A 24,354-nucleotide genomic window follows, 5' to 3' on the forward strand; every position below is an offset into this window, starting at 1 on the left:
TGCTATACGAGCTTGAGAAGAGAAGAGGCCCTCACACACCGCAGGTTGCGGGAATGAGGCGAGCTCACACCTATACGCTTATTTTTGCCAGTCACTAACGGAGAGTTTCTGACAGCTGGGCCACAATCTGAGACGTCGGATCGTGGGCTGTCACGGACTCGAACGTAGGTCGAGCCCACGTCTCTCCACGCGGCTACGCGTATATAAGTGTGTGGTGTCTCCTAACCCTAGCCGACAAGAACAGATCACATCTGCTCTCATGCGAACCGCTCACGTCGTTCCTTTGCTGCTGCTGCAGCCGGTGCCTCCATCCCGTCCGCCGCGTACACGGTCGGCGGGAGAGCAGGTCTTCGAAACCCGTCTCTCTGGTTCCTGTACAGGAGAGAGGCGAATAGGTCTTTGGGAAGCGAGTACGCGACTGCTCGCCTTCGATCCACTACTTCCTCTACGTCCGCGTCGTCTTCGTCACCACCATGTCCACCGACGCCGAACGTGCCGCCGCCGAGAAGATCGAGGCCGACAAGGCGACAAGAAGGCCGCCGAAGATGCCGCTGCTGCTGTCACCGCCGCTGCGGCTTTTACCTGGCCTACTGGAGGGTACAACACGTTTATCTCGCTCATGTTTATTTTCGTATTAGCAGTACTAGCAGTATGTGTAGATTTGTCTACTGTTTGCCTTGTACGTGCATGTTTAGATCAGAGTCAGTATTTCGTCAATTTAGTCAATGTCATCCTAGTGATTTATCTATGGATTAAATTAGTCGAAAAATTGCCAATTTTCTCAACAGTACAGTAGCATCTTTTCAAATTATTATTGCGGGAGACATCGTACAGGCACGGCAATAACTAATAGCAATAATCTTTTCCTGTTCCACTGCTAAAAATAAATGCCACGTCCTGTTGTTTCCTTGTACTATCTCGCATGTCGTTCTCTCTGTTGTAAATGCAACGAACTACTCCCAGTCCCATCCCGTGATTATAGCTGTTGGTGCCGATGGAGGAGTCTGATGAGCTCAATCAGACATCAGTGTAAACGAGCACCCCCAGCAGCAGAGGCATCACTGCCAGCCGCAAGACCTTCAACCAGGTTAGTTCGTTGCTTCCATCTTTGATCTCGTAGCTAAGCTTCTAGTTTGATTTTAAGTCTTCTATACTGCAACTGTACTTCTGTTCGTATGTAGTGTATACACATGCATGGATCATGGAAGGGGAACGCAACAACATTTGGTTTTAATTATCTCTTACGCTGTCCGCTAGCTAGATCCGCCCGGGATTTCCTCACAGGGATTTTCTTTTCTTTTTGATGCAAGCATCGGCCAAGTACAAATTATGCCAACGCTATTGAGATATTTTTGCCAAATTTGACGGAATTTGCCGCTACAAAAGAACATACACAACAAACTACTCCCTCTGTTTCTATATGTAAGCCCTTTTAGAGATTTCAATATGGACTACATATGGATGTATATAGATGTATTTTAGAATGTAGGTTCACTGATTTTGCTTCATATGTAGTTAGTATTGGAATATCTAAAAGGTCTTATATTTAGAAACGGAGGGAGTATCTGGGAAATTGCAATCGACCTATTTATCAGCTGTGAACCGAGCCTAGTCTCAGTTCGTTAGGTTCCTTGTGGTGGAATCTATCCACCCTCACCTGCAAGGTTACGCATTGAGTTCTGAACTTGGTATGATTGCTTGAATTTTTCTAGATTTATTACAGGATTTAGCTACTTTGTTCTTTTTATGGTAAGTGGTGAGTCCGTCGAAAAAAAGACTCATGTGGTGACTTAATCAATTTCAAGACTTGCAGGCTTTGTCTTTTGAAATTGCTCAGAGAGATATACATTCATAAGATGAGTGTATGTACATATATGTGAAAGCTGATGTCTGTGCTGTGTTTCGCAATAAAAAAAAAACACAACAATCTGCTATAGAAAGTGAACCTTTGTCGGATTTTAAACTAGATGGGCTGAAGCTTCTTTCTAACAAAGGATCGAGCCTGATTTTCTTATTGGGCCAAAGACAAGTTTCTTATCAAATAAGTAGTCATAACTGGCTTAAACAAGTATTTTATTAGGGACAACAATAGGTTCTTTTTTAGGGAAGGGACACCAATAGGGGGAGGTCCTATTTGTCGCATTCTACGCCCGGCCCATTGCGGTGCGCCACGAATGTGATGGTGAAAAATTGCAAAAAGGTAGCGCACGGTAGTTGGGATTCGAACCTATGACTAAGTAGTCAAGCGCCCTCGTTTCTAGCTACCACGATCGAAAAGGTCTCGTGAGAGATATCCATCACAAGACTTCAAAACTAATAGATGTAGCACACTTAACACTATTCCAAAAAGTACTGAACAATATTCCAAAATTTGAGTTATTTTTTGAACTTACGAAATGTTTTCTGACAAACCCGAATAATTTTATGAAATGATGAGAAATTATTTAAAATTTCTGGCAAAACATTTCAGGGAACCTTAAAAACCAGTTGGGAAACCTTCGAAAGCAACTAGTTAACGAGTGCTCCTTCAGGAGCCTAACAACGATCAGCGCCACTTGACGCGCTCTCAGCCGCCACCGCGTGTCGCGTACTGGGCACTCTCTTCGTATTTTATATTTTATTTTCCCGCACCCGTTTTTGGCTTTTTAACGGTTTTTTTTTCGACTTTCTAGTTTTCCACTGGTCTTCCTTAGCTTTTGGACAATATTTATTTTTGAAAAATAATTTTTTTTGGCACGAAAAAACCCTTTTTTTTCCCTTTAGCAAGAGGCACGGTTTTGCTTTTACGAGAGCTACAGCCATGCTCTCGGAAAATGGAAAAAAATACGTTTTCAATTTTATTTTCTCTTTCCAGAGGCACGATTTTGCTTCCACCAGAGGCACGCTTTTGCTTTCGCTAGGGGCACGACCGTGCCTCTCGGAAACGAAAAAAAAACGTATTTTCTATTTTTTTTGTCATGAACCTTTCATGAGAGGCATGATTCTGCTTCCGCGAGAGGCACGATTGTGCTTTTCCGAGAGGCACGATCGTGCTTTTCGGAACGGAGAAAAACATGTTTTCTGCTTTTTTTCCAGCCGCGAGAGGCACGGTTTTGCTTCCGTGATAGGCACGGCCGTGCCTCTTGGAAACGAAAAAATATATGTTTTTTACTTTTTTTCTTTCACGAGAGGCACAGTTGTGATTTCGCAAGAGGCAAGGCCGTGCCTCTTTCGGAAAAGTTAAAAAACCGTGCTCCCAGTTCGGTTTTTTCATCCTATTTTTTTGACCGGTTTTTTTCGTGAAAAAAAGTTCCTCAAAATCTATGAACATAGTATCTAGTTTTAAAGATCTCGACACGAAGACTCCAACGGTGAAAACAGTTCGAAATTTGGATGCACGTTTAATAGATAAAACGTTTTAAATAAACGAATCTACGAAAAAGGGGGAAATTCCTAGGTTGCGACAAGCGGCGCCCATGCAGCGCACCACTTGTCACAACCTGGGATGAGAGTGATCTTTGCAACGAATACTTCTCAATTAGTGATCTCGTTAGAAGGTTCTCCAAACTAGAAACGCTGAAACACGCTAATGGGCTGACCCAGGTCACTGCTCGATCGCACAGGTCTCTGACAGTTCGAATACGATAGAGCCACAATGCTGGCAAATCCTAAACGGCAACCGCTACGCCCGTTTGTTCACTTTTCACAAGCCGGGGCACACCCCCGCGTCGCGCTAGGCCGACCCGTCTTTTTTTCCGTTTAATCTAAAACAAAAAAAGGTGTGCTCAAGGGGGTTCGCACTCGGGATCTCTTAGTAAAGTGAGCACCGCACTACCAGAAGGACTATGAACCACTTATGCCTATATCATTTGCGATTTTTAAGAAACTATGATTACCCTTTTTTTCTTCAAATCGATAAATTTATTCCAAAATCCATGAACTTGTTCCAAATTGATGAACTATTTTCATAATTGGTGAACTTTTCTTCCAAAAAGAGCCGATTTTTTTTATGATTTTGTGAACTTTTTTGAAAAAAGATTGACGATTTATTTTTCAAATTCGATGAACTTCTTTTAAAGTTGATAAACTATTTCTCAAAATCAATGAACTTTTTTCTACATTGATGAATTTTATGAGAAAATTAATGAACTTTTTTAAAAAATAGTTAAACTTTAGTCAAAAGTCAATGATTTTTTTTCAAAATGGATGACCCTTTTTTGAAAGTTGAAGAATTGTTTTGAAAATTGATGTATTGTTTCCAAAGCCGATGAAATATTTTTGAACACATGAATTTTTTTTCTAATTCATAATGTTTTTTAAATTGGTGGACATTCTAATTTCGTACACATTTTTTTAAAAAAAGAAGACATGTTTTTGTAAATAGCATGACTATCATTTTGTTGTCAACCTGTTTCATGTTGAAAGGTTTCACAACACGAACATTAAAAAATTTAAAATTTTCCAAACGTTTTACGAAAACACGAATATTTTTTGCACTTATGAAAAAATTTAAAAACTTGAACAAAATTTTAAATAATTAACATATTTTGAATTTTTAGAAAAAATTTGGAAACACGAAATACGTGTACAAATTTTTTTAATTTGTGAATAATTTTTTATATGCAGAACATTTTATTGAAAACTTGTGAAAAAATCAGCCAAGAACGTTCAACTTTTTTGAAATCGTAAAACATTTTTTCAAATTCCTGAACAATTTTTGGAAAATGAAAACATTTTTTGAATTTATCAACAATTTTGTAAACACAAGAACTTTGAAAATTTGAATTTTCCTATAAGCTTGGTTAAAAAAACAAAAATCCAATTTTTTTATAACGTGAACTCCATAAAAATGGAAACATAAAAGGAAAAGAGAAAAGAAAGAAGATAAAGAAACTGATAAAAAGGAAAACAGGAAACGCAGTAAAAAGAAAAAAGAAACAGTATAATCTGTAACAACAAAAAACATTTCAGGGAACCTTGAAATACCAGTTGGGAAACCTTTGGGAGCAACCAGTTGACGAGTGCTCCTTCGGGAGCCTTATAACAATCAGCACCACTTGGCGCTCTCTTAGCCGCCGCCATGTGTCGCGCTCTGGGCACTCCCTCCGGATTTTTTTTAATTTTTCCGCACCCGTTATCGCCTTTTAATGGGTTTTCTGTGTTTTTTGTGACTTGGTTTTCTAACGGTCTTCGTTAGCTTCCAGACCAAAAAATCACGGAAAAACTCGTTTTCTTTTTTATTTTTGCTTCCGCGAGAGGTCCGGTTTTGCTTTCGTGAGAGGCACAGCCATGCCTCTCAGAAAACGAAATAAAATGTGTTTTCTGTTTATCTTTCTTCCGTGAGAGGCACGATTTTGCATCCGCGTAAGGCATGATTTTGCTTTCATGAGATGCACGACTGTGCCTCTCGAAAACGAAAAAAACCGCATTTTCTTCCTTCCGCGAGAGGCATGGTTGTGCTTTTCTGAGAGGCACGGCCGTGCATCTTGATAACGGAAAAAACGAGTTTTCTATTTTCTTTCCTTCCGCGAAACGCACGGTTTTGCTCCCGCGAGAGGCACGGTTGTGCTTTCGCGAGAGGCACGACCGTGCCTCTCAAAAACAAAAAAAAGCACATTTTTTTCCTTCCGCGAGAGGCACAGTTGTGATTTCGCGAGAGGCACGGTGCCACTTTCGGAAAGGGAAAAAATCGTGCTTCCAGTTTGTTTTTTCATCAGATTTTTTTTGGTGAAAAAAAGTTCGTCAAAACCTATCAACAAGAGAGCTAGTTTTGGAGATCTTGGCGCAATGGATCCAACGGTGAAACGGTTCGAGATTTGAACGCATGGTTTGAGAGATAAAACGTTTTGAATAAACGGATCTAGAAAAAAAAGGGAAACTAAAAGGTTGTGACAAGTGGCGCACATGCAGCATGCCACTTGTCACAACGGGGGGGGGGGGGGGGTGATCTTTGTAGGGAGTACTCTTCAATTAGTGATTTCGTTAGAAGGTTCCCAAAATTAGAAACACATAAACACACTAATGGGCTGGCCCAGGTCACCGCTCGATCGCTCAGCTCTCTAACAGTTCGAATAGGATAGAGCCACAATAGGGACAAATCCTAAACGGCGCCCGATGCGCCCGTTTGTTCACTTTTCACAAGCACGCACATGCCCCGCTCCCGCCTTCCCCCCCCCCCCCCCCATTTAATCTGAAACAAAAAATGGGTGTGCTCAAGGGGGGTCGCACCCGGGATCTCTTAGTTGAGCGAGCACCGCACTACCAGAAGGACTATGAACCACTTATGCCTATATAATTCGTTATTTTTTTAAAAAAACTTCGATTACCCATTTTATATTCAAAATCGATGAACTTATTCAAAAATCCATGAACTTTTTCCAAATTGATGAACTGTTGTCAAAATTGGTGAACTTTTTCAAATATGTGTACTTTTCTTTCAAAATAAGCTGATTTTTTAATGATTTTGTGAACTTTTTTTAAAAAGATTAATGATTTTTTTTCAAATTTGATAAACTTCTTTTAAAGTTGATGATTGTTTTTCAAAATTGATGAATTTTTTTCAAAATTGTTGAATTTGTTTGGAAAATTGATGAACTTTTATCAAAATTGATGAATTTTTAATGAAAATGAATGAACTTTTTTGAAAATTGTTAAACTTTTGTCAAAAGTCGATGAACTTTTTTCCAAAATGGATGAACTTTTTTGAAAATTGAACAATTGTTTTAAAAATCGATGAATTGTTTCAAAAGCCGATGAAATATTTTTGAACACATGAACTTTTTTCTAATTCATCATATTTGTTAAATCTGTGGACATTCTAATTTCTTACACATTTTTAAAAAAAGAAGACATGTTTTTCTAAATAGCGCGGCTATGGTTTTGTTCCTAACCCGTTTCACGTTGAAAAGTTTCACAAGGACGTATTAGTTTAGTGGTTAGCCAACCACGTGCTGATGCAAATTGCACAGGTTCAATTCTCACGAGATCAACTTTCTATCGTGTTTTTTCGCGCTGTAAATACGTTTTGCACTGTCCGTTCCGTTGATGGGACGGCCCACTACTAGGCTGCAGTGGGCGCCAGTTGCCCCAGACAGTCAATAAGTCGGCCTATAGGAGATCCCAAAATAGGGGCAATTCTTATTTGCCGCCCGCCGGCGGCAAATAATCGCGGAAACGCCTACAGTGCTCATGGGTGGGATAGCCCAGTTTGTAGCAGTGCGCGCGTGGCCCGTCTTTCTTAACTGTTGTTTCATTTTTTTCCAATATATATTAAAAACTTGTTCATAATATATAATATTTTTCAAAGAAGTGTTAAAAATTTATTCGCATTTTAGAAATTTGTTGCCAATTCAAAACATTGTTTGGAATTTGATATTTTTCAGAATTTCAAAAAAAATCGGAACTTTAAATTCTTTGTTCAGTATTTTCTTGAATTGTTCAAAAAAAATCAGAAGAAGTTCGGTACTTAAACAATCTTGCTGCATATCAATCAGCTAAACTAAACAAGTCGATTGGTTAAGGCTTTTAGTTCACAAGCTGGACGCGACGAGTTCGAGCTCTCGCTCCCGCGGGTATTTCTTATGATTATGATAGTTTCACGCGCTAGAGTTCTTAACCTCTTAATGGGCCGGCCCATCTTCGTCGACCTTCAGCGGAAGCCCGATCCTTTGCCGCCCGCCGAGCGACAAATAGGTCCCCACAATAGGTAGATATAGTTCCCAGGGGAGGCACCCCGGAGCGAACATTTCAATAGCTATAGGTATGGGTGGATCGATCCAGAGAGTGATTTTTCGCTGGGAAAACCCACAAGGCGACCCAACTACCCACATGTTTTTTAATGAGTCACCCTTATGCAAAGAACAAAACAGTTCAACTTTTTCCAAAAGTAGTCCAAAATGCATGGCATCGAAATAAAAAAAATTGCCATTACGGATAACATGAAATTGCTAAGAGAAAAATAATACCATGGCCAAAAAAATGCAGAAAATGGAAAATTTGCATATTAGTTTAAAAGAGACATCCTAGGAATTTGCCATGCTTTATATTTTTATTTTCAAGAAACACAAAGATCACACACATGAAATTACCATGTTAAAAAATAAGAAAGAAGTGTCATGCATTAGAAATAAAATAGCCATGCTCTTAATAATAAAATTGTCATTCCATTAAAAATAAAAATGTCATACTATTACTAATTAAATAGTCATGCCATTAAAAAAATCATGGTGTAAATAGTATAATTTCCATAATCTAACTGAAAATTTCCATGGTTTAAATAATAAAATTGTCACAACGGAAAAAATGCTAAATTGCTATGCTCCCTATAAAAATTTACCATGGTTAGATAATATGTAAATAATGAAATTGCCATGAAAATTATAATAAATTTCCATATGGCAAGTTTAGAAACAATGTCCTCTAATAAACATGGAATTTTTTGGGATTTATAATGGGCACTTGGAAAAATATATAATTACACATGGAAAGTTTAGAAGAATTTATTCTCTAAAACATGTCAACTTTTTGGATTTTTAAGGGCACATGGCAAAAAAGGAATTTTTTATCTTCAAATTATGCAAAGTTTTTTGGAATTTCATTGTTTTTCTTGCAAAAAAATCATATTAAAAGTTGGATTCAAAACATTTTAGCTTCAGTAAATATAACAAGTTTAACCACAAAAGTTCACAACCCACTTCGCAGTTCAAGTGGTTAGCCTGCATGTCCTTCTTCAAATGGTCCCGAGCTTGAGTTACCTGTCACACACCTCAGCCAAGAATTCTAGTGCGAATAATAAAGGAGCGCTAGTGCATGGCCTGCGTCCAGCGAACAGATCATTTGTTTCTAATGTGGCAACCCAGGGATCATCAAGATCCATGCGTATGATGTGACTGCAAACAGAGTGTTCGCTGAAAGATCGTCCCCAGTTAACGTTTAGACATTTAACATTTTTGTTTATTAGGGGCATGGCAGTTTACAAAATCACTATTTGGAGTGTACCGCTTGCAAAGGTCACTCACACCTCCTCTTGAGATGATAAGTGGCGCATTGCATGTGTGACATTTGTCGCAACCTTAGATTTTTGTGCTTTTTTTGTTCATTCTTTTTTCCAAAAAATATATCTTGAACTGTATGTTCAAATCATGAACCGTTTTCATCTTTTGTGTTTCTCACGTTTAGATCTTTGATACTAGATCCCATAAACCCACAAGTTTTCTCACGTTTAGATCTTTGATAAACATGGGCCTTAACTAGAGAGTCATCTTTTGTGGCTCTAACTCCATAAACCTACCCGCCAAAAAAACTCCGTAAACTTACCATGATACTTATGAGTTATGACCTTAGGCCATAATCCACCACTCCACATGTGACCACAGGAACAAAAAATACCCTACCCCTATACAAGACAATCAAAGGTTGAACTTGGGATTTTTATCCGCGAATTCGAGCTTTTGAGTCAACATCTTCAACACTGAAAGAGTGCTTGCACGTTGATAATGCATGGTCTACATACTTGTTGGCGAAATCATCAGTACCAACGACCTATCTACCTGCTAGCGACTTCTCGCTGATGCTATCCGGATCTTGGTGCTAAGAAATCCAAAGGACCGTTCACATCATTGGGGAAAAAGCCTAAAGCAGGTAAAGAGGACCGTTCCACTATTGCATCCGGCGACTATCGTAACACCATAGATCCCCGTGGCTGGGAGAGGTAGAGGCGGCGAACGAAGGATTCATCATCTTAGCCATCTTGTCCATGTCCAGATGCGTACGTCGACCACTAGGCCGAGAGTCTGACTACCACTATCGCTAGCCCAGAACGGCCCGCTGCAACATCGGCTTCTCCCACCATGTCTTTACCTAAACCCTAAACCTAACGGAGCACCACCACTAGATCGATTCACGCTAGGGCCCTCCTCTTCTACAACCGTCACCATCCCGCGTGAGCTGCGCTAGGGCGCCGATGTGGCACAAGAGAGAACTAGTCTCTGCCACCACCGTGAAACAAGCCAAGCTCACTTGCCAATGCCCTCTGGTGGCAGGGCGCTATGAGCGAGGGAGGAGGAATAGGGGGGTAGGTTAGGGTTTCATCGATGGCGATATTCGCTAGTATGCTTAGAAAACCAACAAAAAAATATGCTCCATCCGATCCATATTAGTTGTGACTCAGATGGATGTATCTAGTATTGAAATACATCTAGATACATCCGTTTGATCGACAAGTAATATGGATAGGAGGGAGTTGTTACAGTTGTATATACTTTTAACTAGTTACTCCCTCTATCCCATAATATAAGAACGTTTTTGACACTGGGACGGAGGGAGTACAATTGTATTTACTGAGGCATTCTCAACATAATGATTTAGGATTTATGATGTAGTTTGCTATTGATGGTGCATTGTTTGTACACAGGAAAGGGCACACCTACTACCTAGGTATATCACGTATATTGATCGTTGAAGCATGGCTATAGAAATAGAATCATCTGAGTTGAGAAGAATTACTAATAATTTTTCGGACGCCCAAAAAGTTGGAAGTGGTGGCTATGGAGACGTTTACAAGGTACTACCAATGATTGACTTAGTATTCTGTTTTATCTTGAGCATCATATTATTGATTAGTTTTATCAAATGGAAACAGGCAGTCTACAATGGGGAAGCCATGGCAGTGAAGTTGCTTCATGCGACCAAAGGAATTGATGACAGACAATTCATGAAGGAACTCCGTAACCATATGAAGGTCCAACATCCAAACATTGTACGTCTAGTTGGGTATTGCAATGAAGAGACCAAGAAATATGTTGAGCTACCTGATGGCACGTCTGTTTTTGGTAGACACATATACAAAGTGCTCTGCTTTGAATATATGGTTGGTAGAAGCTTAGATAAGCGTCTGTCAGGTAAACTTCAAATCTTCAATTCGATCCTCTTTTTTTTCATCTTTAAATACAAAAAATAGATTCTTAAGTTTCACGTTTGAGTCATTATCCTCTTTCCAGGAATTTCTCTAGGAGATGAATGGCGCACACATTACCAAATAATAAAGGGGACTTGTGAAGGTTTGTTTTATCTTCACAATGGATGTGAAAATCGGATCCTCCACTTGGATCTAAAGCCTGCCAATGTATTACTTGACAAGAGCATGAAACCGAAAATTGCGGATTTTGGATTGTCAAGGATCTACACCGCAAGCCGTAGCCATATCAAAGTTGATTCAGTTTCAGGGACAACGTGAGTGCAATGCTTCATTGATTTCGGCATGATTTTCTTTCTCATATTAACCAAACAAATGGTGACACTGACCGTTCCCTTAAACATTTTTTGATACCACGCAGGAAATACATGCCGCCTGAATTAATACACGGGAGCGAGATGTCAGATAAGACTGATGTCTATGGTTTAGGTGTTACAATCATAGAAGTAATTAGGGGATCTGGCGGTTTTGAAATTTATCACGACTCAGGGGAGACAAATTTTATTGAAGATGTATGTACGAATTATGCTTGTCACCAACATGTTCAATTTAATGCTTAAAGATCCGGTGGTACGATAATATAGATAAATAATTACCATTTGATGATGTTTCTGATAAGCCTTTTGTGTATCGATTTAAAGGTATGTGCATATTGGAGGAAGAGGGATAGCACAACAAATTTATATCAAGTGGAGACATGCGCCAAAATTGCAGTACGTTGTCTCAATCATGATAGAAGGAAGAGACCCACAATAAAGGAGATGAAAATGGCAATTGGATTACTCATCAGGAAGCAACATCACTTGATTTGGGGCATCAAATACATACCCGCTTGAAAAAGTATCTTAATATTGGGAATAAATGACTAAATTAAAAAAGGTTGTTAGTACCATAAGCTTCAACCTCTAAATGGACAATCTTATCTAGGGTTGTATTTGAAATTTATAATAAACTGTTATGGCAATAGCCCAAGGCTCACTATTATTAAATGATGATGGACATTGGCTAGAACTTGATATAGTCAACTGATCATGATGTTTCCCTAAAAAAACATGGTCATGGTGTTGATGTGCTTTTACTGTAATGACATTCTTTGATCTTCGGCAACAAGGGCTCCTACACTTGAACCATGGTGGACATAGAGTAGCATTTTTGGGGCAGGATAGTGGGCACGTAAGTGCTCGAGAATGCAAGTATATTTTGTGACTCGAGTCTCGACTAAATCCCATGAGACTCAAGACGAGAAAAAGGTTTAAATGATTGTTATAGGTGCTCTAGTCAAATGTTTTATGAGCTTACTAATTATTTTATTCCAATGTATTCTATTCTTGTGTATATTTCAGGATCTCTATGCACTCACGGTGAATTCATCCCCGGTTCCAGACAAGATGTCCATTACCATTTCAGGTATATGCTGTCATCGAATACAATTAACTAAGGACTGGATATCAAGAACATGTTTCAATGAGTTAATTGTCTATAGTGGTTTGTAGGAAGGAGGGCACTGGATGTGGTGATTGTCTATGCCTTTGACTGTACTGACTCAACCCCAGCCTGGTACACAGTGGATAATGGGATCTTTTGGTTGGTGCAAGAAAAGCTAACCAACTTGTGTGATAGTTGCATGGGCTATATTTACCCCATGTCAACCCCTAACACATACACATCGGACATGAAAGTAGTTGACTCAGCTGAGACAAAGGAAACTGGCTACACGGGATTCGCCTGGCGCAGGATGACTTGCAGTAAAAATATGGCATCAGGCCTTGCCGAGGCCCATAAAATGATCAGCAATCGTGGTTGCCACAACGGCATCATATTGTTCTTCTCTGACGGCTTAATAAACAAAGGGGACTTCTTTGATGGAACAGAGAACTTTGTCTCCAAAGTGCCTGTCCACACATTTACCCTCGGTGGGGACGCATATAACCGTGTATGTACTAGATTAGTGTTTATCCATCTAAATGATGATCGTCTAATGAATAATTTTAACTCACTCCTATGTATTGTATACATGCTAGGTTCTCAACTCCATTGCGGCCAATTCTCCAGGAGGGATGTTTCACACTAGCATCGTTCCAGAAAGGCCAAATCTGTCAACACCCTTCTCAAAACTACTGGATGGCCTCCTTGGCACTACCTCAAAGGGCGATGCGATGCCTCTTAGTTACATTTCAGGTATATATACAACACAACATATCTAATCGAATATTAGTCTAGGAGTGATCATCAAGAACATGCATAGTGGGATGCTTGAGTGACCAATTGTCCATATTGGTGCAGGAAGGGATCCACTAGATGTGGTGATTGTGTATGCCTTTGACTGCACTGAATCAACCCCAGCCTGGTACACGATGGATAATGGGATCTTTTGGTTGCTTCAAGAGAAGTTGATACACTTCCCTGAAAGTTGCATGGGTTACATCTACATCGACATGACCCCAAACACATACACATCCGACATGAAAGTAGTTGACCCAAATGAGACGAAGGAAACTGGCTACACGAGATCCGCATGGCGTAGAATGTCCTGTACTAAAAACATGTCATCAGGACTTGCCGACGCGCATAAAATGATCAGCAACCGCGGGCACCACAATGGCATCATATTGTTCTTCTCTGATGGCTTGATAAACAAGGGGGACTTCTTTGATGGAACTGAAAACTTTGTCTCCAAAGTGCCTGTCCACACATTTACCCTCGGCGGGGACGCATATAACCATGTATGTACTAGATTAGTGTTTATCCATCTAAATGATGATCGTCTCATGAATAAGTTTTATTTATGCCTATATATTATATATATGCTAGGTTCTCCACTCCATTGCAACAAATTCTCCAGGTGGGAAGTTCCACACCAGCCCTGTTCCAGAAAGGCCAAACTTGTCAACATCCTTCTCCAAGCTACTGGATAACCTACTTGGCAGAACCCGAGAGGATGATGAGAGGTCTGTTAGTTCCATTTCAGGTATATCTACATATGAAGGTCCAATCCAGTCAGTTAGGTTAGGATTGATCATCAAGAACATTTTATAATGGGATGCTTGAGCGACCAATTGTCCACATTGGTTTGCAGGAAGGGAGCCACTAGATGTGGTGATTGTGTATGCCTTTGAATGCACTGAATCAACCCCATCCTGGTACACGGTCGATAATGGGATCTTTTGGTTGCGTCAAGAGAAGTTGACGCACTACCCTGAAAGTTGCATGGGTTACATCTATGTTGACATGACCCCAAATACATACACATCCGACATGAAAGTAGTTGACCCAAATGAGACGAAGGAAACTGGCTATACGAGATTCGCATGGCGTAGGATGACCTGTACTAAAAACATGGCATCAGGACTTGCCGACGCGCATAAAATGATCAGGAACCGCGGGCACCACAATGGCATCATCTTGTTCTTCTCTGATGGCTTGATAAACAAGGGGGACTTCTTTGATGGAACTGAAAACTTTGTCTCCAAAGTGCCTGTTCACACATTTACCCTCGGCGGGGACGCATATAACCATGTATGTACCAGATCAGTGTTTATCCATCCAAATGATGATCGTCTCATAAATAAGTTTTATTTATTCCTATATATAATATATATGCTAGGTTCTCCACTCCATTGCAACAAATTCTCCAGGTGGGAAGTTCCACACCAGCCCTGTTCCAGAAAGGCCAAACCTACCAACATCCTTCTCCAAGCTACTGGATAACCTACTTGGCGGAACCCCAAAGGAAGATGAGAGGCCTGCTACTTCTATTTCAGGTATATATACATATGAACACCCAATCCAATTTGTTAGTTTAGGAGTGATCACCAAGAACATTTCATAGTACAATGACATTCAATTGCTCATACTGGTTTGCAGGAAGGGAGCCACTAGATGTGGTGATTGTGTATGCCTTTGACTGCACGGAATCAACCCCAGCCTGGTACACGGTGGATAATGGGATCTTTTGGTTGCTTCAAGATAAGTTAACGCACTTCCCTGAAAGTTGCATGGGTTACATCTATGTTGACATGACCCCAAACACATACACATCCGACATGAAAGCAGTTGACCCAAATGAGACGAAGGAAACTGGCTACACGAGATTCGCATGGCGCAGGATGACCTGTACTAAAAACATGGCATCAGGACTTGCTGACGCGCATAAAATGATCAGCAACCGCGGGCACCACAATGGCATCATCTTGTTCTTCTCTGATGGCTTGATAAACAAGGGGGACTTCTTTGATGGAACTGAAAACTTTGTCTCCAAAGTGCCTGTTCACACATTTACCCTCGGCGGGGACGCATATAACAATGTAATTACCAGATCAGTGTTTATCCATCCAAATGATGATCGTCTCATAAATAAGTTTTATTTATTCCTATATATAATATATATGCTAGGTTCTCCACTCCATTGCAACAAATTCTCCAGGTGGGAAGTTCCACACCAGCCCTGTTCCAGAAAGGCCAAACCTATCAACATCCTTCTCCAAGCTACTGGATAACCTACTTGGCGGAACCCCAGAAGATGATGAGAGGCCTATTAGTTCCATTTCAGGTATATATACATATGAACGCCAATACAATCTGTTATTTTAGGAGTGATCACCTAGATCATTTCATAGTAAGATGCCATTCAATTGCTCATACTAGTTTGCAGGAAGGGAGCCACTAGATGTGGTGATTGTGTATGCCTTTGACTGCACGGAATCAACCCCAGCCTGGTACACGGTGGATAATGGGATCTTTTGGTTGCTTCAAGAGAAGTTGACGCACTTCCCTGAAAGTTGCATGGGTTACATCTACGTCGACATGACCCCAAACACGTACACATCAGACATGAAAGTAGTTGACCCAAATGAGACGAAGGAAACTGGCTACACAAGATTCGCATGGCGTAGGATGACCTGTACTAAAAACATGGCATCAGGACTTGCAGAGGCGCATAAAATGATCAACAACCGCGGGCACCACAATGGCATCATCTTGTTCTTCTCTGATGGCTTGCTAAACAAGGGGGACTTCTTTGATGGAACTGAAAATTTTGTCTCCAAAGTGCCTGTCCACACATTTACCCTCGGCGGAGATGCATATAACCATGTATGTACCCGATTAGTGTCTATCCATATAAATGATGATCATCTCATAAATAATTTTTATTTATTCCTATATATATGCTAGGTTCTCCACTCCATTGCAACAAATTCTCCAGGTGGGAAGTTCCACACCAGCCCCGTCCCAGAAAGGCCAAACCTATCAACATCCTTCTCCAAGCTACTGGATAGCCTACTTGGTGGAACCCCAGAGGATGATGAGAGGCCTGTTAGTTCCATTTCAGGTATATCTATGTACAAACCTCCAATCCAATATCTTAGTTCATCAAGAGTTATCACCAAGAACATGCATATATATAGTAGGATGCTTGAATGTCCAATCGTTTGTACTGGTTTGCAGGAAGGGAGCCACTTGATGTGGTTATTGTGTATGCCTTTGACTGCACTGACTCAACCCCAGCCTGGCACACAGTGGATAGTGGGGTCTTTTGGTTGGTGCAAGAGAAGCTGACCCATTTTCCTGATAGTTGCATGGGTTACGTCTACGTCGACGTCACCCCAAACACATACACGTCGGACATGAAAGTAGTTGACCCAGCTGAGACAAAAGAAACTGGGTACACGGGATTCGCCCGGCGCAGGATGACCTGTGGCAAAAACATGGCATCAGGCCTTGCCGAGGCACATAAAATGCTCAAAAACCATGATTATCACAACGGCATAATCTTGTTCTTCTCTGATGGATTGATAAACAAGGGCGACTTTTTTGAAGGAACCGACAACTTCATCTCCAAAGTGCCTGTCCACACATTTACTGTCGGTGGTGACACATATAACCATGTATGTATGAATTAAGTGTTGTTTGAGTCAAAAATCATTGCTTCTGAATTAATCTAATGTATGCCTTCCCTGTGTGATAGGATCTCCAAGCCATTGCAGCAAATTCTCCAGGTGGGACGTTCAACGCAATTCCAGTTCCAGAGAGACCACATCTCTCAGTGCCCTTCTCGAAACTACTGGATAGCCTCCTTAGCGGCACAATGGAGGACAGAAATCATCAATAGTGTGGGTGATTTTTTCAAGTCTTAGAAACGCGCGCAGACACTCCATTTCAAACAGCTTTGATCATTTCCTATGTTGAAGTGCCATATACTCTGTAGTACTATCTAATAAGTGAGTGACACTAACCTGTGTGTGCATAAATTGCATGGATGGGATTGTCTCTCTTTCGTTTTTCTTGTAACCAAATTTTTTTTGAGGGTCACAACTAGGACCTAATCGACAAGGTTACAATCATTTTTGAGATCTCATTTAGCTCTACAGGGACTGAGGCCATCTGGAAGAAGTCCCCTGTGGTTTTCGCTCTGAATGCCAGGTAGTGTGCTAGTCTGTTCCGCTCTCTCTTAGTCCATCCAATCCTATAGGAGGTGAACCCATCCAGCAGAGATCTGATATCAGCAATGATTGGAAATAGACAAGATTGACTGGCCTCTCCCGGTGCAAGCGCCCTGGCCAGTGTGAGACAATCCATCTCCAACTCGATTGGGCCATTATAGACCTTCATCAGTTCCCGAAGACCATGCATGCAGCGCTGCCATTCCTTCTGCCTCCTCCACTGACGAGCATCGTTCAATCCTTCGTCCCATCGACAGCAGAACTAGCCCCTGGTGGTCTCTCGCCACGGCTCCGCCTGTCGTTTGCCCCGTATCTGCCTCGAAGGCCGTGGCAGTGTTTAACTTGATCGTACCGGCTGGCAGACATGACCATAGAACAGTAGCGTGCGTTGGAGGAGGTTGGTGCTGCTCCCCATATAGATTTATGTCATAGCTCTGCGTCTCATTTTCTGATCTCCTCTGGGAATTCCTGATCTCCTGCTCATAATTAATTAGAAAGCCTACCGAACCCGAGATTCGTTCCTTACCGTTGCCGTGCACTATGTTGTCATGCAGAAACCAGGCCCGCCAAAGCAAGAGCAGAATTCTATTGCGCATTTCCTCTTCGCAAGCATTCAATAAAACCTGCAGGCAGTCTTCTCCTGTATACCAGAATGCCTTTTCTTTTGGCAGGGTCCAGTGATCTCTCATCATATGTCGTAGGGCTCTACTCTTCGTACATTCCACGACTGCATGGTATTCATTCTCATTTGCACTGCCACAGATATCGCATTTGTTATCAGTAACAATTGTCCGCTTGCACTTGTTTACCTTGGTTGCCAAAGTATTGGTAGCAATCCTCCATGCGAAGATTTTTATATTTCCTGGTATTTTAGCTTTCCAAATGAGATCCCAAATGCTTCTGTCATCTCTGTTTGCCGAGGAGCTTGATGTTTGGGGGCCTGTTGCTTTGAGTGACATAGCTAGCTTGTATGCACCGAATAAGGCCTTTACTAACTCATTGCGCGCGCAACCAGTATCGGGGCCGTCCCTGCGCCTTGTGATCCGCGCGAGCCTGGCCCACATGGCCCCACCGTGATATGGTGATTTCTGTTTTCTCGGCGAATACGAAGCGAATACATGTCCTATCGTATCTGGCTCCTATGTACGCTCCACCCTAGCCCGTACTCGCCTACTTCCCCCGTCCACTACCCCCGTGGACGTGACCAGGCTGCCCCATCCACCAAGCCGGACGCAGTTCAAATTTCGAATCTCATCAGGCTGCCCATCCACCAAGCCAGCCGCCCCTGGATCTCAGATCTCGTGAGGCCATTACGATTCAAGAATGAATCGCGGTTGCGCGTCATTCACGGATCTCCTCTTCAGGTTTCTCCTCTCACAGATCCTCTTCTTCTTGCTTCGTATTATCTAGCAAATCCTCAAATCTTCATCTTCTCCTGTTCTTGGGCAGTTTTTGTTCCCAACCGGTCGCAGCCGAGGGCGTCCCAGATCCGGCATTGCTAGAGGAAGGGGAGGGAGACGACGAGTGCGGGGGTGGAGGGGATTATGGTGTTAATGACTCTCCTTACTCAAGTTCTGCATCTCAAGTTCATGAAGCCACGGAAGATTTTCTCAATGTCCCAGATTGTGACAACACCAACAGTTACCAGGAGCCTCCATCTGAATCCCAGCGCACTCCAATGCCGTGCCTCAAAGGTACTCCCTCCGTTCCAAAATAGATGACCCAACTTTATACTAGCTTTAGTACAAAGTTGGGTCATCTATCTTGGAACGGAGGGAGTACAAGCTAAATCCATCTGAATCCCAGCCATGCTAGTCATCTTCTTTCAGTAAAGTACCTAGCCTGATGAAGCATTGAGGATTCTGGACAACGTTTTTTATTTCAGTAAAATTGTTGCCTTGATGAAAAATCAAGTAGACGTAAAATAATTTCCAAAACCAGCATGGTGGGAGCATCACGGGTTCAGTCTCTATCATGGACATTCACATTTTTTTTTCCAACCGGGCTCTCAACCCCTTTCCATTAATTTCGCTATCAACGGAAATACATCAGTCTGTATCCAGATGTTCTTAGTAACCAACCACTACAACTAGCAGGAGATTATCGGGTTCTGCTGTTTGCTGTCAAAAGCTTGTCTATCTTGGTCCCAGTCGATGATCCAAATTCTGTTTTGTGTTAAGGACTCATAAACTCGTCTATTGGTTTCAGTACATTTAATAGTCAGAATTTGCCCGCTTTTTTGCTGGTTGTTATACTGTCAAACATGCAGGATACACAGTTCATTATTTTGGAGCAAGTTGGTTATTACATATTAGTCAGATTCTATTTTCATTCCAAGTGTGGTTAACATCTCAATCATATGTAGGATCCGTCTTGGTAAGATACCTGACCGCCACGCCTCATTGTCGGGAAGGAGAAGTGCTTTGGAGAAGGCCATGAGAAACTTTGCAGATAAGAAGTCAGGTATCGTTGTCAAGCCGGAGATCAGTCAGGAATTTGACTCTCTCGACGAAGCGTACGACTTCTACAACCTATACTCTTGGGAGACTGGTTTTGGCATCAAGTATGGGCAATGCAGAAGAAATGTTGACAAGTGCAAGACTGTCCAGGACATAGTATGTGGATGCGCGGTGAGTTATATCACACACTTTGCCCACATGTGCACTTGCATTAATAGTCAGTGTATAATGACTGATCTTCTCGTTCGAAAACTCCACATTTACGACTGACTGCTTTTGTTCACCACCACTTTATCAGGGGAAACCACGTAGGGAGAATTCACATTCAGTATGCTGCCAATGTCCTGCACTTATGAGGTTGCATCGCACATCAGACCATGGCTGGTTCATCCATGACATGAAGTATCAGGGGAAACCACGTAGGGAGAATTCACATTCAGTATGCTGCCAATGTCCTGCACTTATGAGATTGCATCGCACATCAGACCATGGCTGGTTCATCCATGACATGAAGTATGAGGTTGCAGCCGGCATCGTCTATGAACAACTTTGTTAGGCAGTACCAGAAAATATTGTTCGACCTCCAATCAGAGGAAGATTTTCAAGAGAAGAAGACTCGTGTGGTAAGCCATAGGAAAAACATCATACATAGCATTGTTTTTAACCTTGAACTGCATATGTAGAAATTTTCATATGAAATTGATGGGCCACCGGTGTTTTCAGGGTGGATTTGTTTTTAACCTTGGAGTGCCACTAGAATACCATGCGAGCAAGGTCTATACCGCAGCTATGTATGAGCTGTTTCAACACGCAATTTACTTGTCAGGGTCATATGTGTTACAAGAGGCATGTCGGACAGAGCTAGGTGTGGTGTACGTCGTTAACCACATCTATGCAGAGAGGAGGCAAGCTTGGTCCAGGACACAATATCATGTTCTGTTTGATCAGGAATCTGGAGGATATTTATGTGAGTGTGGTCTTTACTCACACATGGGCATGTTGTGTTGCCATGCTATCTGGGTAGGTCAAAATGAGTCATTTTATCATTCATTGTATCTGAGTTAGAGCTTACTTGCGATGCTATAAGATTCTAGTAGCTGGGTTCAAGTTCAGTACACTAAATATCAGAACGTAGGATAGCATGGGCTGTTACAAAAATTGTATAACCTCCTTTAAATTCAGTACACTTACACTCATGTTTTTACTCTGCAAGCACAGATTAAAATGTGATCCATATCTAGTGTGTTTATTTGACCACACATCTATTTTTCTTTCCGTAACAGGTCATGCTAAATCTGGGAGTTAGGGAGATCCCTCATGTACACATCATGAAGAGATGGACAAAAAACGCTTGTGAGAACCTGCCAGAGCATCTGAAGATATATCAAGCAGGCAATTCTGCACTGAAGGACGCAACTTACCGACACTCCAGCTTGTACAGTAAGGCGCTCGAGATTGTACAGATGGGGGATAAGAACACCGAAGCTTATGGAGCTGCAATGAAGCAGTTACTAGATGCAATAAGTGTTCTAAACGATACCAACCAGGAGAGTGATGGGCTAGGATTACATGATCAGGCAGCGGCTCCAGTCCATGACCAAGATACGCCTATTACACCAGGAGCAAACAAACTGTCAGGATCGATGAATGTTGTATCATGCAAGAGGGATCGAGGCAGGCCAACAAATGCAAGAGCAAAGCCAGGTTATGAAAATGTCAGTAAACCAAGAACAAAGTTTTGCTCTATTTGTAGAGGGAGGGGTCATAAAGCATCTAAATGCCCCTCATATGGAGGCGCAACAAAGAAGCAAAGGAAAGTCCCGAAATGTACCAAGTGCGGCCTGGAAGGCCATAAGAGGAACAACTGCTCTGGAAGTTTGTTCGGCGTCTTCCAATGAGAATATCATGTTGGAGATAGCACTGCCCACGGAATTTGTGATATGCCTGGCTTGTGCTTTTTTTTTGCTAGCGAAGGTCTCGTTGTGCTGTTGACAAATATGAAAATTCATATTTCCATGGAACAATCAGGTTTTTTTGTGGCCAAGTAGTGAACATGTTTAATTCAAGACATGTAAACTTGGCAATGTTACAGGGATGTGTAAAGTCTGCCATTGTACTGATGTGAGTACAAAGTGCAACTAAAAATATGAATTGGATGTTCATTTATGACAAAAATTCATATGATTTTTATTCCATCTTTCATATGTTGCTCCCAGAACATGTTTGGAGACACAATATCCTTGATCTGCCACATGAAATGGGTTGAGACTTGAGAAAACTGAAACATATAGAACACAGTGCACCCCAAATAGACACATTTTGCTGAACATAAACATCATTCTTCAGATTACACAAAAGGAATTGGTAGCGGATAGCACAATATTAATTAAATTGTTCACGAACAGCACATCAGCTCGAGCAGGGCAACAACAACTGATAAATACTAAGCTGCAAGCTTGCTAGCTAGAAACAGGAGGAACACTAACAAAATCACACTAAAAAGCATCCGCTTCTGCTGTCCATTTGCCTTTTCCTTGAGAAGGGCTTCAGTCTGACCCAACTTTTCTTCGAGAGCCTTATTTCGTTCCTTCGTCTTGCGCAATGCATCCCGCAAAGAAATATTAGTGGAGCTTCGTTCCTCAATCCCCATTTCAAGGTCCGCGTTGATTCAATTGAGCCGAGCGTTCTCCCTCCGCAGGTTGTGCACCGTGTCACGCAAATCGACCAAAAGTTGGCGAAGGAATGGTGTAGTAGGGTCATCAAACCACTCAAACCACTTGCAACCTCCGTCCTGGGGAAAGAAAGTTTGCCAACTATATGAGGGAGAGATAGATTCAGCAAGAAACAAGAACAAGATAGATGCAAACAAATGCTTACACGAGATTTTTGGCAGTTCAGAAACCTGCGACCAGGGTTAGCGTTGGTCCAAGAGATTCTCCTCGCCCCTTTCTCTTCGCACCTGCGACCAGGGTTAGCGAGGGGATCTTGTGGCTACGGCTTCAGGTGGTGGGAGAGGGTGAGGTGGTTTGGTGGTGGGAGGGGGGAGGGGGAGACTGGTACTGCTAGATACCACAGTATGAGACGGGTATGTAATGTTCTTTGGCAAAAAAAAATGAGGGAGATAATCTATCTTGGCGTGACAACCCCTGGTTAGTGTTCCTCCTGTTTCTAGCTACTGGGCAGCCCAACCAAAGACCGCGCAGCGACTGTGACGGTTAGAGCGTCTCTAGTGGCCTGTCTAAATTTGATAGTCTATATCTACATATACAAAATGGTGTAAAAAGATTTTTTTTAGACAACCTAAGTTTTCCAACGGATTGTCTATATACATGATGTCTATATTCTCTTTCATATATATTAATAGTATCTTTTAGCATCTATATTTTCTAAAAATCTTATGTTGGTCATTTCTGAGTTGTTCTCATTTTTTTTCATCCGCAAGACATATAAAGGAGAAAATAAACCAGCCGCGAAATTATTTTAGGTTCAACACTAGCAACACCCTATATAATTTACGAGAAATAAACAATAGCAACAGGTTCAACCCTGATGAGGCGGCGGTCCAGGCGCAACAGTCTTCGTGTCCAACGCCGGCGCGGCCGCCTCCCTGCCGACGTCCTTCAATTGCTCCGAATTGGTGAATGGCTTAGCTCATGAGCCAACATTTTTGATTTAGACATTGTGGGTTGGTTGTCTAAATGTGGACGTCGGGTAGTTAGTTTGGACATTGTCTAAATTTTAGACGACGTAATAGACAAGCCACTAAAAACATTTTTTACCATTTGCACAAGTCACTAGAGATGCTCTTAGGTCGTGATTTTTGAGATGATGGCGCCCAGATGATTGCTTGTGTGTGATATATATAGCGGATGTACGACAGTTCCGGGCGCAGGTGCGTTGGCCATTATAGCATCTGGTCCTAACCGATGGCCCGAATTTGACGCCGTGTGACAGACGCGATAACAAACCGACATAGCGACGTGGTCGGAGCAAATGGAAGGAGTAAATAGTTCATAGCCAAATTCGCCATGGTCGCAATACGGCGGCGTCGTCCCTATACAGTAATGATTTTTCTCACACTCCCATTCCCATCTCGTGCGTTCAGTATCGGACGGAGGACTCGTGCAGTAATGTATAGGCATGGTCATACAATGCCGTCCCAAGGAGATAGACGTCTCCAATATAGTAATGCTTCTACACCAACAGTTACAAGGAGCCTCCATTAGTGCCGTGATAACCCCTGGTTACAAGTCATACAAGTCATATAAGACATATTGTGTCGCTTACCAAAGACCGCGCAACAACTGTGACGGTTAGGTCGCGATTTTTGAGATGATGGCGCCCAGTTGATTTTTTGATTGTGATATATATAGTGGAGGGACGACAACTCCGGTGCAGGTGCGTTGGCCATTATAGCATCTAGTCCTAGCCGATGGCCCGAATCTTGGCACCGTGTGACAGACGCGATAACAAACCGACATAGCGTCGTGGTCGGGGCAAATGG

General features: G+C 41.9%; 2 protein-coding genes and 1 long non-coding RNA gene across 7 annotated transcripts; 2 read left to right on the top strand and 1 right to left on the bottom strand.

Moving 5' to 3' along the window:
* The first annotated feature begins 881 nt into the window (after positions 1-881).
* On the top strand, positions 882-17,292 carry LOC123159947 (uncharacterized). 4 transcript variants are annotated; one of them, XM_044577755.1, is made up of 19 exons: positions 882-1,087; positions 10,391-10,540; positions 10,619-10,877; positions 10,977-11,208; positions 11,313-11,463; positions 11,593-11,664; positions 12,295-12,358; positions 12,445-12,884; positions 12,973-13,129; positions 13,235-13,674; positions 13,763-13,919; positions 14,028-14,467; positions 14,556-14,712; positions 14,816-15,255; positions 15,344-15,500; positions 15,603-16,042; positions 16,124-16,280; positions 16,397-16,836; positions 16,917-17,292. In XM_044577755.1, exons 2-19 carry the CDS (start codon positions 10,442-10,444, stop codon positions 17,058-17,060), a joined length of 4,446 nt encoding a protein of 1,481 aa, XP_044433690.1. In that variant the 5' UTR covers positions 882-1,087; positions 10,391-10,441; the 3' UTR covers positions 17,061-17,292. The 4 variants fall into 4 exon arrangements, with proteins under 4 accessions (XP_044433690.1, XP_044433691.1, XP_044433693.1 ...); XM_044577756.1 differs by lacking the exons at positions 13,763-13,919; positions 14,028-14,467; XM_044577758.1 differs by lacking the exons at positions 882-1,087; positions 10,391-10,540; positions 10,619-10,877 and having other exon boundaries at positions 11,190-11,208; positions 11,593-11,830.
* Positions 17,293-18,481: 1,189 nt separating this feature from the next.
* On the top strand, positions 18,482-22,005 carry LOC123162679 (protein FAR1-RELATED SEQUENCE 1-like). 2 transcript variants are annotated; one of them, XM_044580458.1, is made up of 7 exons: positions 18,482-18,755; positions 18,841-19,085; positions 19,757-20,021; positions 20,149-20,247; positions 20,359-20,473; positions 20,574-20,870; positions 21,134-22,005. In XM_044580458.1, exons 5-7 carry the CDS (start codon positions 20,366-20,368, stop codon positions 21,746-21,748), a joined length of 1,020 nt encoding a protein of 339 aa, XP_044436393.1. In that variant the 5' UTR covers positions 18,482-18,755; positions 18,841-19,085; positions 19,757-20,021; positions 20,149-20,247; positions 20,359-20,365; the 3' UTR covers positions 21,749-22,005. The 2 variants fall into 2 exon arrangements, with proteins under 2 accessions (XP_044436393.1, XP_044436392.1); XM_044580457.1 differs by having other exon boundaries at positions 20,149-20,473.
* A 170-nt stretch (positions 22,006-22,175) lies between these two features.
* LOC123160749 (uncharacterized) lies at positions 22,176-22,897 on the bottom strand. The gene is made up of 2 exons (XR_006480350.1): positions 22,728-22,897; positions 22,176-22,641 (listed from the first exon to the last, which is right to left on the bottom strand). It is a non-coding gene; the product is annotated as an uncharacterized lncRNA (long non-coding RNA).
* Positions 22,898-24,354: the final 1,457 nt, after the last annotated feature.

Source organism: Triticum aestivum, chromosome 7B, assembly GCF_018294505.1.
Source record: "Triticum aestivum cultivar Chinese Spring chromosome 7B, IWGSC CS RefSeq v2.1, whole genome shotgun sequence".
Taxonomy (NCBI): domain Eukaryota; kingdom Viridiplantae; phylum Streptophyta; class Magnoliopsida; order Poales; family Poaceae; genus Triticum; species Triticum aestivum.

Bases quoted from the DNA above. Each gene is read 5' to 3' on its own strand.
- LOC123159947 (XM_044577755.1), top strand. From the start codon at position 10,442: ATGGCTATAGAAATAGAATCATCTGAGTTGAGAAGAATTACTAATAAT. The intron at 13,920-14,027 runs GTATATCTACAT...ATTGGTTTGCAG, and splicing joins GTCTGTTAGTTCCATTTCAG to GAAGGGAGCCACTAGATGTG. The intron at 14,468-14,555 runs GTATGTACCAGA...TATATATGCTAG, and splicing joins GCGGGGACGCATATAACCAT to GTTCTCCACTCCATTGCAAC.
- LOC123162679 (XM_044580457.1), top strand. From the start codon at position 20,366: ATGAGGTTGCAGCCGGCATCGTCTATGAACAACTTTGTTAGGCAGTAC. The intron at 20,474-20,573 runs GTAAGCCATAGG...CGGTGTTTTCAG, and splicing joins AAGAGAAGAAGACTCGTGTG to GGTGGATTTGTTTTTAACCT. The intron at 20,871-21,133 runs GTAGGTCAAAAT...TTTCCGTAACAG, and splicing joins TGTGTTGCCATGCTATCTGG to GTCATGCTAAATCTGGGAGT.